The sequence below is a fragment of the Mandrillus leucophaeus genome, unplaced genomic scaffold (genome assembly GCF_000951045.1).
Source record: "Mandrillus leucophaeus isolate KB7577 unplaced genomic scaffold, Mleu.le_1.0 Scaffold64, whole genome shotgun sequence".
In the NCBI taxonomy this organism is placed as follows: domain Eukaryota; kingdom Metazoa; phylum Chordata; class Mammalia; order Primates; family Cercopithecidae; genus Mandrillus; species Mandrillus leucophaeus.
This window is the reverse complement of record NW_012106919.1, coordinates 6505362-6517399: the sequence shown is the minus strand read 5'-3', so window position 1 is coordinate 6517399 and position 12038 is coordinate 6505362. Positions and strand designations below refer to the sequence as shown.

General features: G+C 46.3%; 1 protein-coding gene across 2 annotated transcripts; it reads left to right on the top strand.

Moving 5' to 3' along the window:
- Positions 1-305: 305 nt before the first annotated feature.
- TRIM45 (tripartite motif containing 45) lies at positions 306-10994 on the top strand. Of its 2 annotated transcripts, none has more exons than XM_012000845.1 (6): positions 306-1381; positions 3341-4020; positions 5365-5494; positions 6388-6502; positions 8598-8724; positions 9623-10994. In XM_012000845.1, the coding sequence occupies exons 1-6, from the start codon at positions 894-896 to the stop codon at positions 9769-9771; spliced, it is 1689 nt and encodes a 562-aa protein (XP_011856235.1). In that variant the 5' UTR covers positions 306-893; the 3' UTR covers positions 9772-10994. The 2 variants fall into 2 exon arrangements, with proteins under 2 accessions (XP_011856235.1, XP_011856234.1); XM_012000844.1 differs by having other exon boundaries at positions 3341-4074.
- Positions 10995-12038: the final 1044 nt, after the last annotated feature.

Here is a 12038-nt window from a genome sequence, read left to right as displayed (position 1 = left end):
AATCAGCGTGGCTTTTAAAGAGGCCCTGAGGCCTCTCTGGTCACCACAGAGATAGAGGGACAGTCCCTGTGAAACGGTGACGCCGACTACACTATGCCGCTTGTTCCCAGCCTTCGCCTTTTCCTCCCGCCGCACTCCAAGCCCTTCGGCCGCCCCGCCCACGACCTTGTCAGGTCCCGCCCCCCGCGTGAGTGGACTGGCGAAGATGTGGAATTACCAAAACTTATTGGATGCTTAGTGACGTCACTCTGGAGGGCGGCGGGGCCCGGAGCGGCGAGGGCCGCCCCTCTCGGACGGTGATTGGACTCGCCGGAGTAGACCGGGATGGGATTGGTGTGAGGAGGGGCGAGAGCCCGCGGGCGTCCTGGGTCGAGGCGAGGGGGAGGCGGTGGCCACCGAGAAGCCGGCAGGGGCTTGCAAGTCTCTCGTCCGGCGCGCGCCCTTCGCAGAGGGAAGGAGCAGGAGGGCCCCTACCTCATCGTGCGCGGGCGGGGTCGGCGCTTGTCGCGTGTGGGGCGCAGTGGGGCGGGCGGCGGGAGGCGGGGTGGCCGTGGAGGGAGCGAGAGATGCAGGGGTGACTTTGTTGGCAGCAGGACTAGCTGTAGAGCTAGACCTGGAAGCGCATCCGGGGAGGATTTACGGGGCAGAGGAGGGCGTGGGCGTGTCTGGTATGGGATGCAGTGGAAAGGAGGGGGCCCTCCTGATTAGGTCTGTGGGTGGTTCTTTTGAGGAAGCCTGGTCTTCCCGTCTGCCCTTTTATTTGTCAGCGAGGGAGTCCCCATGGTCTCTGTTCAAGTTCTGGAAACTTTCTCTTTGGGTGGGCTTAACCATCTCCTACTACATCGTAGAACTGCCCAGGGCCCTTTCTGATACTGGTCACAAACGTGGGGAGTATGTCAGAAAACAGAAAGCCGCTGCTGGGCATTGTAAGCAAACTCCCTAATGGGACTGCACTTGGAAACTCAGGCAAGACTCACTGCCCTTTGTGCTTGGGGCTTTTCAAAGCCCCCAGGCTCTTGCCTTGTTTGCATACAGTTTGCACCACGTGTCTGGAGCAGCTGGAGCCCTTCTCAGTAGTGGACATCCGAGGGGGAGACTCTGACACAAGCTCTGAGGGGTCAATATTCCAGGAACTCAAGCCACGAAGTCTGCAGTCGCAGATCGGCATCCTCTGTCCGGTATGTGATGCTCAGGTGGACCTGCCCATGGGTGGAGTGAAAGCTTTAACCATAGACCACCTGGCCGTGAATGATGTGATGCTGGAGAGCCTGCGTGGGGAAGGCCAGGGCCTGGTGTGTGACCTGTGCAACGACAGGGAAGTAGAGAAGAGGTGTCAGACCTGCAAAGCCAACCTCTGCCACTTCTGCTGCCAGGCTCATAGGTAAAGATGGGACATTGCACCCGGTGTAGCTTAAGAGCAGATTACAAAGGTGTCAAGACAGAAATCCCTTGGTGAGCAGATGAAAAGGAAAGCCTTCTCAAATACTGTGGAAGGTCAAAGAGCAATATAACGATGCAGTAGCAAATACTCTAGTACAACAGTTAACCCGGTCAGCCTAATATAGTACCTGTAGCAATAGCAATGGAGGTTTTCATAATCCCTTTCAATTTACAAAGTGCAGCTACAGTTTCCTTCAATCATCAATCATTCATGTAGTGAATAATTGTACTGGGTGCTGGAGAAAAAGGAGAATGAATATAATAGCATAGATCCTGCTCTTTATCTCCTTTGATCTTGCAACTCTTGCAGAAAAGCAGGCCCTGTTTTCACCCCCATTTATTAACTGGGGAAACAAGGTCAGCAATATTTGATTTGCCAAGGTCCTACAGTTGGTGAGTGTGTAACAGAACTGAGTATTAAATCCAGATCATTCTGACTACATTCCACTAACCCATGCTACACTCCTAGAATAGGTGGTGATTGGCTGGACCTCAGCTTTTGCTTTGTACCTTAGAGTTACTCTGGAGCTTGGTGAGGTGGGCAGGTATTAATTGGGGTGTTAATTGGGGTGCAGACTACGTCTTTTATGGCATTTGGTGAATAGTTTGTCAGATGGATCATTTTGTCCCTTCTTACTCTACCTTACCCCATCCTAGGACACCAGAATATAAAATGACCACAGTTTTAGGATTAGCCTAAAATAGATTTTGGGTTCTAACTTCCATTTGTTTTCTGGCTACACTAACAGAACAAGTTTGTAGACTTCACTCTATTTTTAACTTGTAATTATGTGATAGTCCCTGCAACTGTCTTGCAGCCAGCCAAACCAGCTGACCCTATTTTCTCTGCAGCCACTCTTCTGGTGCCAGAATAGGCATATAAGCTTGAAATTGATATAATGCTAACGGAGGAACTCTGAACAGTCACCATGTTTTCCTAGGGATTTCCCTACATCTCTAGAGGGCTACTACAGGAAAGAAATTAGAGAACTTTGATTCTACTAACCATCGGTTTCACACTTTTTTTTTTTTTTTTTTTGAGATGGAGTCTCACTCTAGTCGCCCGGGCTGGAGTGCAATGATGCAATCTCTGCTCACTGCAGCCTCCATCTCCTAGGTTCAAGCGATTCTCCTGCCTCAGCCTCCGCAGTAGCTGGGATTAGAGGCACACGCCACCACATCTGGCTAATTTTTTGCATTTTTAGTAGAGAAGGGGTTTCACCATGTTGACCAGGCTGGTCTCAAACTCCTGACCTCAGTTGATCTGCCCACCTCAGCCTTCCAAAGTGCTGGGATTACAGGCGTGAGCCACCGCGCCCGGCCGGTTTCATGCTTTCTAATAATGTTGACGATGTCTCTTGAAAAAAATTCTAGCCTGTTGATTTGGGTAATATAGGTACTGGTCAACAGAAATGCTTCACCAAAATCTTAGATGCAAGCTAGATGAGACTTGGTGTCAGGATCAGCTATCTGCTTTTTAATTGCTTGGACTTTATTACTGTGTTATCTGGCATGGTTTCTGTTTCTTGGTGCTAGTTTTCTGCCATGCCCTCGCTGCTAGCTTACCTTAGGAAGCCGACTGTGGCTCTTGTCTAAACTCTTTGGGGAAAGTCCTAGCATGCAGTCATAGCCTTGCAACCTTCTACATAGACATGTAGCAAGCCAGAGCTCTAGTCTGTTCACATGTTATTCTATACAGCAGCTCTTGCAAGTAGGGATTGTCTCCACTGTACAGACAAGAAACTGGAATCAGAAAGGATCATGCAATTAGAGATTAGAGCAAGGAATTGAAATCAAGTTTGTGTAACTTCAGAGCCTGTGCTCCTGAAATACCTCTGCCCAACTATTCCCAACTAGAATTATTCCCTTATTTCCTGTTATTGACTCTCTTTGCCCCTAGGCGGCAGAAGAAAACGACTTACCACACCATGGTGGACCTAAAAGACCTGAAAGGCTACAGCCGGATTGGGAAGCCCATCCTGTGTCCTGTTCATCCTGCAGAGGAACTGAGGCTGTTCTGTGAGTTCTGTGACCGGCCCGTGTGCCGGGATTGCGTGGTGGGGGAGCATCGGGAACACCCCTGTGACTTCACCAGCAACGTCATCCACAAGCATGGGGACTCTGTGCGGGAGCTCCTCAAAGGTACTCAGCCCCACGTGGAGGCCCTGGAGGAAGCCCTGGCTCAGATCAACATAATGAACAGTGCCCTGCAGAAGCGAGTGGAGGCAGTGGCAGCTGATGTCCAGACATTCTCGGAGGGCTACATTAAGGCCATTGAGGAGCATCGGGACAAGCTGCTGAAGCAGCTGGAAGACATACGAATCCAGAAAGAAAATTCCCTGCAGCTGCAGAAGGCCCAGCTGGAACAGTTACTGGCAGACATGCGGACTGGAGTGGAGTTCACCGAGCACTTGCTGACCAGCGGCTCAGACTTGGAGATCCTCATCACCAAGGGGGTGGTAGTAGAACGGCTCAGGAAGCTGAACAAAGTTCAATATAGTGCCCGTCCTGGAGTAAATGATAAGATACGCTTCTGTCCTCGGGAGAAAGCAGGCCAGTGCCATGGCTATGAAATTTATGGTACCATTAATACCAAAGAGGTTGATCCAGCCAAATGTGTCCTACAAGGAGAAGGTAGGAAGGCATTTCCCATTGACATTGAGAAGGCAGTCTACAGGGAGATGGTGTGTAAAGATTGGTGGCTTGTTTTGCTAGGAAGCACGCCCCACTGACCAGGTTACCAAAGGTGGGGAGATAAACTGATCCGAAAGACAGTGACCCTCACCTTTGCCCTTTCTGGTTTGTTCTGGTTAGGGTACAGTTAATACAGGAGTGAGGCTTGACCCTTTTCCTGTTCAGAGAAGTAGTAACAGCTGAGAAGCACATAGATTATGTTTTGTTTCTATCAGATGGCAGAACAGAGACAGTGCCCACTGGAGGTAACAGCAGTGACTCGGGCCCGGTGAAATTCTGCCTGCTCAGAGAGTAGCATGGCAGACCCTGGTTTCCTAGATCAAGTTCTGAAGGGGGTTTCGGAGGAGTAAGGAAGATGAGATTACGGTTTCCTTTCCTTTAGGCCCTTTTTGGTTCACATCCACCTTACTGGCATTTAAAAGGATATGGTAGGTGTTTCATTTAATTGGGGGAAAAATGGTTTCTTTTGACGAACGTTCCCTTTCTAATGGAAGCATGTTATTAAAACACATTTCACAGGTCAGTCCTGATAGGAAGATTGCATCTAAAGGGTCATCAGACTCTTGACACAGGCATTCTTAACTGTTTGGAAGCCATAGATTTCTTTGAGAATGTTCTCTCCTACAGAAACACCCAGTAACTTGTGCATACAATTCCAGATTTTTAGACTCTTCATAAGCCTTTCCATAGACCTCATAGTAGTTCATGAACCCCAGGTTAAGAAACCCTGTTTCATCTGAATGCTGGAGTAGGGGCTGTAGCTACTGGATAGCCCTCCAATACCTTGGCATGAGCTACCAAGTTGCAGAGGATCTCACAACATGGAGGGTCGTGAGGCTGGTCACCTGTACTCCCTGCCTAGCCCAGCGGGATCCGGAGTTTAGGGAGGGTGGTTTTGGAGTTACTAGCCTCTCTCACAAGGTCTAGAAGTTTTCTTCCCTAAATACCTAGGTCAGTCCTGAGTATTTTTAAAGCCTCCTAGGACTGAAGGTAAGGTCCAGGATCCTGTGTGATCCAAAGCAGCTGATAGCTGAGAGAACCAGGCTAACCAGGAACGACTCCCAAGAGGTGTACTCTAGGAGGCAGAAGGGGAAGAGAAAAGAAAGGGAGCCAGGGTGGTTACAGTAAGCAGGAAAGTACAACCCTTTGTTCTGAAGAGAAAAAGCAAGATGGAGATGTAGTCACTGCAGTTTACGTTTGAGGTGAGGACCGAGTGTTTATCTTTTTCAGACCTCCACAGAGCCCGGGAGAAACAGACAGCCTCTTTCACCCTGCTTTGTAAGGATGCCGCAGGAGAAATCATGGGCAGGGGAGGAGACAACATTCAAGTTGCCGTTCTCCCTAAGGATAAGAAAGACAGGTTTGTATGCCACAAGTAGGTGTCATGGATAGCAGGCAGTGAGAAAACTGGAAACATGAGGTCCTTTAAGATATTGGAACTGGGCACGGTGGCTCACGCCTGTAATCCCAGCACTTTGGGAAGTGGAGGCAGGAGGATCGCTTAAGCCCAAGAGTTTAAAACCAGCCTGGGCAACATAGGGAGACCCCGTCTCCACAAAAAAAAAAAAAATTATAGGCATATCCCTATAATCCTAGCTATTCAGGAGGCTGAGATGGGAGGATCCCTTGAGCCCAGGAGGTTGAGGTTGCAGTGAGCTGTGATTGCGCCACTGCACTCCAACCTGGTAACAGAGCAAGACCCCAGGTCAAAAAAAATATACTGGAGTGCAACTAAGTAATTACATCTTACCATAATACTATGAAACATATGACCAAATGTGTTTTCTTGTGTGGATTTTGTATTCAATTCTCTCTCAAAGCTGTGGTGTGTCCCTCAGATTCTTTTCATCTCCAGCTTTAGAATAAGTTGAAAAATCTTCTGTGTTAGACTGAATGATACCCTTTTCAAAAATCAGTCTCCCTTTGGTACTAAATTATGCCTGGAACATGTTTATATTTCTCTGGAATTGGAGAATGGAGGAGGCACAACAGAGCAAGAGGGTTCAACAGAAGCCTGTTGAAAAGGACGCAATAATATATTCAAGGAATTTGTCTGAATATCAGACTAAATTGGAATTTATGCAGTTTACCTTCTGTTGTAAAATTAATTTTTGAGGCAAATGGAAGAAGCATCCTGTTTGGGTATATTTAACATTAATACTGAATGGAATGGTGTAGTTTACATTCTGAAATAGTAGCAACTGAAGCCGGCTTGTGGGAGTGAGTGGTGTTTTGACTCTTATCTCCATTCAGCCCAGTCAGACCAATGGTGCAGGATAACAAGGATGGGACATACTACATTTCCTACACCCCCAAGGAGCCTGGTGTCTATACTGTGTGGGTCTGCGTCAAAGAACAGCATGTGCAGGTAAGACTGGTGCACGTGCTTCCCTGAGCTCCCTGGCTTCTACTGTCTTAGGATCTGGAGATGTTTCGCATAGAATCAGCTATACAGAGAGATTGAATAGAATCCCCATGTCTTCTTCTTCACTTTAGAAACAGCCCAGATTTTGCTACTCTTATTCTTCCTGGAGAATATGCTGTTGACCATAAGGATGCTGTTGACCTCCATCCCTGTGTCACTTCCTGGCAGTTATGCGTATAGTTTATCATTCTCCCAGTCAGTTTCTTAGGATTCTTAATATGGAGAAGATGTCTTGATCACAGGGGGTGATCTGCCAGCAGACAACCATGCATATTCAAAAAATATAATCTAGCTCAGAATTCTCCAGTTTTGTCCAGACTGTATCTGGCCATGAACACAGTTGAGAGAGTTACGCCCCCTCCTCACAACTGACTAGTCGTCTATCTGCCTAACCATCTGCTTACGTAATTTTCTACTCTGTTTTACATATAGGTTTTTCTGTTACTATGGTTACTATAAACAAACAAATATACCAAACAAGTTATGTTACCATGGTTTCTACAAACAAGTATAACACAAACAAGTAGAGCACTTTCCGCTTTAGAGATTATGAGTTTTTAAAAATTGCGTGATACTAACAGGTCCAGCAGAATCTTTCTGCTGACCTTGGAGTACTCAGAGGTTTCCCTCCACAGAAATCAACACTGACAGGGACAGTAAAATACCATACAGCATCATGATATGTTAGGCTTATGATTTGTGCACTTAGGAACACTCATATTTAAAAGCCATTTATTTACTTAATTATGGTATGTCAGGAACAGATTAGGTGTTTTTACATACGTTATTTCAATTTTCCTCAAAACCACTCAGGCATAGGGATCAGTGTCCAATTAGACCAAGAGACCAAACTTGCATTAAAATACACAGCAAATATAGCAAAATGGGAATTTGAACCCATTTCTTTGAATGCCAAGTTGTTTTTTAACTGGATTGTAAACTCTTTAAGATGGGAAATTTAACATCTGAAAGACTTCTAAGGTGCTAGGCTCTCTGCTTTGCGTTTTCTCTAACAGTGTGGCTCTCACATAAGGATAGGCACATTGCAACTTATTAAATATTTAAATTTGGCATGATGGTGTGTACCTGTAGTCCCAGCTACTTGGGAGGATTGCCTGAGCCCAGGAGCTCAAAGCTGCAGTGAGCTATGGTTGTGCCAGTGCGCTCCAGCCTAGTGACAGAGTGAGATCCCATCTTTAAAAAAATATATATTTTTTGTTTAATATGGGATATAAATTAGAGAATGAAAGTTATCCTTAAAGGGAAGGGAGCAGATGGGAGAGTTACTAATTTGAGGATTATTAGCTGTACACATTTTAACCTTTCTCCCTTCCATATGTCTTCACTGTCACAGAATAAGTGGGTGAGTAAACAGATAAGTCATGTCCAGGATGGAAGGAAAGAGGCTAGCTTGGTATGTGAGAAGAGGTACAAGGCTGAGAAATTGGAGAAGGGACCACAGGATGTCCTATCTTTGTGGTTGCGATATTCTACTTATTACACCTGAGGTTCCTTAAGAATTGACATTGAGAATCCCAGAGAAAAGTCAGTCTGAGATTACTAATGTATTGAATGACCTAGATCCTTATACTTCATACAAGGATAGAGTGAGGCAGAATCCATTAAAAAAAGCTTAAGCTTCTTGTGGCATGGGATTCTGCTTTTGCTGCCATCTTGCCAGAACAATCCCCAGCTAATACAGATGTCACTGAAAATGCAGCTGACGCTGTGTGACTCCTGTCAGTGCCCAGCAGGTTCGGCTACATGGAATAAATCAGTACTTGAGTCTAGTACTCAGCATCTGCAGTGAAAAGCATGGTAGGAGGGCTGCACAGACCACGTAATGCTTCCACTGCCTCTGTATCTGCCCCCTCTCAGCTGAGCAGGGTTCTTGCCCTCTAATCTGTTTCTTTCCTGGTGTCCTTGTCCCTCCAAGGGCAGGCCCTGTGCCTCAGACTCTGTTTAGCACATAGCGATGCTCAACACATCCTGTTAACTTGTAAGATGCTGTTCTTTGCTTTTGGTCTGAACACTGAAGGGCTCGCCATTCACTGTGACCGTGAGGAGAAAGCACCGCCCACACCCAGGTGTGTTTCACTGCTGCACCTTCTGCTCCAGTGGAGGCCAGAAAACCGCTCGCTGTGCCTGTGGAGGCACCATGCCAGGTAAGGAGAAAGCACTACCTGGGCCTTTCTGCCAGCAGCGGGAATCAAGCGACGGGCCCTTCCCCACCACACAGCCACGAGACATTTGGACTTAGGCTCTGTTTCTAGGAAGCACAGTTTGTGATTGTAGAGACACCACTATTCTGAAAGTTTCACTTAAAGCTTCCTTGTTCTGAATTGAAATAGCAGGCTTAAAAGCTCTGAGTTCTGTTAGTTTTGGTACAGCTCCTATGAGCCCTGTGCTTCTATGTCGGATTCTCAGTTTGTCCCTTTCCAGCAGCCTGAGCAGTGTGAAAACTGTGGACCCATCTTATTCCTTTTAGTATCTTAAATAAATTCCAAATGAGGCATGGCTGGGGGAGTGGATGATTAAACCAGTTGAACAAGGTCTGGGTCTTTCAGGGGGACGGAAAGGATAGGGAGTTTAGGTAAAGGATCTAATTACTTTAAAGAAAAAAAATTACTGTGTCCTTACTCTAATAATGGGCCGTAAAATGGGCTTTTGCATCCTTCTGTATAAACACTTGAGGATCTACCTCGGTTTTTTTTCTATGTCCACCAACCTATCCTTTTTTATTTCAGTGATTTTACAGTTAAAATCCAAACCAATTTATTTTATAGTTAATGTGCAAACTAGTTCGCCTCCTTCAGGTGGTAAGTTTTATCACTACAGCATTCTTAGAACTCTGGCTAACATGATTTGCTGTGATCAATTTTCAGGGTCCTCCTGACTACACAGCAGTCAGACAGCTTGTTCCTCTTGCCAAGACTTTCTTAGATATTTTCATTCCATGAATCTGCATGTTGCCAGGAGGTCGGTCTAATTTCCGCGATCATGGTAACCGCCAGACTCCACTCTAATGGTTGATTTTTGTCCTTTCCTCTTTGTCCCATGTAGGTGGGTACCTAGGCTGTGGCCATGGACACAAAGGCCACCCAGGTCGTCCCCACTGGTCATGCTGTGGGAAGTTTAATGAGAAGTCTGAATGCACGTGGACAGGTGGGCAGAGCGCATCAAGGAGTCTACTTAGGACTGTGGCTCTCTGATGGCTTTGTGCTCAGCCTTTTAAAGCTGCAGTCAGCACCACTTGAGATTTCCAGAGGACCCAGACCTTCGTTCTTTCTAAAGAGACTGATAGAATTAAAAACAAAGTGCCTTATCTTGCACTGGAGTTCAGGTGCTCTTTTGTTACTCACTGATTGTACTTGTGGATGGTTGAGCACAAAAGACCACCTCTACATTTCTCTTAAAGGTAGGTTGGCAAACGTTCTTTTTCTACCACACAAGACTCCTTTTCATTTTGTACAGTATGGAGGTATCTATTCCATTGGAACTGAAGGGTCTAGGTAGTTTAGTTAGTTCCTTTGTGATATGACCCTTTTTTTTTTAGACAGAGTCTCACTCTGTCACCCAGGCTGGAGTGCAGTGGCATGATCTTGGCTCACTGCAACTTCCGCCTCCCGGTTCAAATGGTTCTCCTGCCTCGGCCTCCCGGGTAGCTGGGATTACAGGTCCCCGCCACCATGCCCAGCTGATTTTTGTGTTTTTAGTAGAGATGGGGTTTCACCATGTTGGCCAGGCTGGTCTCAAACTTCTAATGACCTCGTGATCCACCCGCCTCAGCCTCCCAAAGTGCTGGGATTACAGGCGTGAGCCACCACACCTGGCCTATCATGACCTTTTTTATTTTTCTCTGAGCTACACATTATTTAGATATTTCCCCTAGAGATTAGAAACCTCCTTTCATCCTGTCTGCTTTTTGTTAGCATACTTTCAGTGGATTTACTGGTACATGTTCCGTGATCATGATAATGTGATCTTGTTTTGGTGGTGTCCCCCCGCCCCGCCCCCATGCCATGTCAGCCTTCTGCCCCAAAGCCTGAAGATTACTCTTTGGTCAAGGGCATACAAATAGAAAGTTAATAAAGGGGAGTGGTGTTGAAATAGAACCTCATACGTTTATTACAGTTCTACTCATGCCAGAAAATCTAGACACCTTCATACTTCTCACAGGTCTGTTTTTGGTGGAGTAGTCTTTAGAGTAGTCTTCACTGTTGTTTATATACCTAGAAAGTTAACTAGGAGCTTTGACTCTTAATGTGCCTTCACTCATAGTGTGCCTTCTTAGCTGCTTGAGAATTCTGGGGAGAGGATGTACACAGCACTAGTGCCTCAGCCCTGCCAAGGTCTTCACTGTATATATTTCGTGTGTTCTTCTGAGAGTCTTGATTTCCTATATAGCAATAAACTCAGCATATATTAAATATAATTAGCGAAATCTGCATTATAAGATCCCTTAAGAGGTGGATGACGCCTTTGGTGAATTGGGTCAGTCAAAGGAAGTGAAATAATTAGATGATGACTGTCAGATCATTGTGGAATACATTTCCTCCTTGAGGCTGACAGACATGGGCTACCTTGTAGCCATAAATACTAAGATGTTCTCTGTGTTCTCACCCTTTTCTGGAAACATTCCCTTCAGCCTCTTTCTGTAACCCAAATCTGATCTTTCCAAAACACATTCCTGCCCGTCACCCTCTCAAATTATTAGCTATTTGCTCTTCCTCACTCCTTCTGTCACTCAGCCCAGAAGTATATGTCCTTTTAGCTTATTACTACTGCTTTGAGATGAGTGGTTCTTTTTTTTTTTTTCTTCGAGATAGAGCCTTGCTCTGTTGCGTAGGCTGGAGTGCAGTGGCGCGATCTCAGCTCACTGCAACCTCCGCCTCCCAGGTTCAAGCGATTCTCCTGCCTCAGCCTCCCGAGAGTAAGCTGAGATTACAGGCACATGCCACTACGCCCGGCTAATTTTTGTATTTTTAGTAGAGACAGGGTTTCACCAGGTTGGCCAAGATGGTCTCGAACTTCTGACCTCATGATCCGCCCACCTTGGCCTGCCAGAGTTCTGTGATTACAGGCGTGAGCCACCGTGCCTGGCCGAGATGAGTGGTTCTTAACCAGGAGGGACTTTGCCCCTAAGGGGACATCTGGCAAAGTCTCAGAGATATTTTTAGTTGCCACTACTGGGGCAAGGTGCTACTAGCATCTTGCGGGTAAAGGTCAAAGATGCTGCTAGTCATTTTACAGTGCTCAGGACAGCTTCCGGAAACGAAGTATCCAATCCAAAATGTCAGTGGTTCCACTGCTGAGAAACCCCGTTCTAGAGCATTAGCCATTTTTTTTTTTTTTTCTAAAAATGGCCAGCCTTGCAGCTCATGCCTTTCAGCTATACAGCTTGCTGTTCCTCCATGGTTCAGCCATCTACTGAGCCCCAAATTGTTCCCCTCCATTCCTTGAAGATTATAGCATTGAG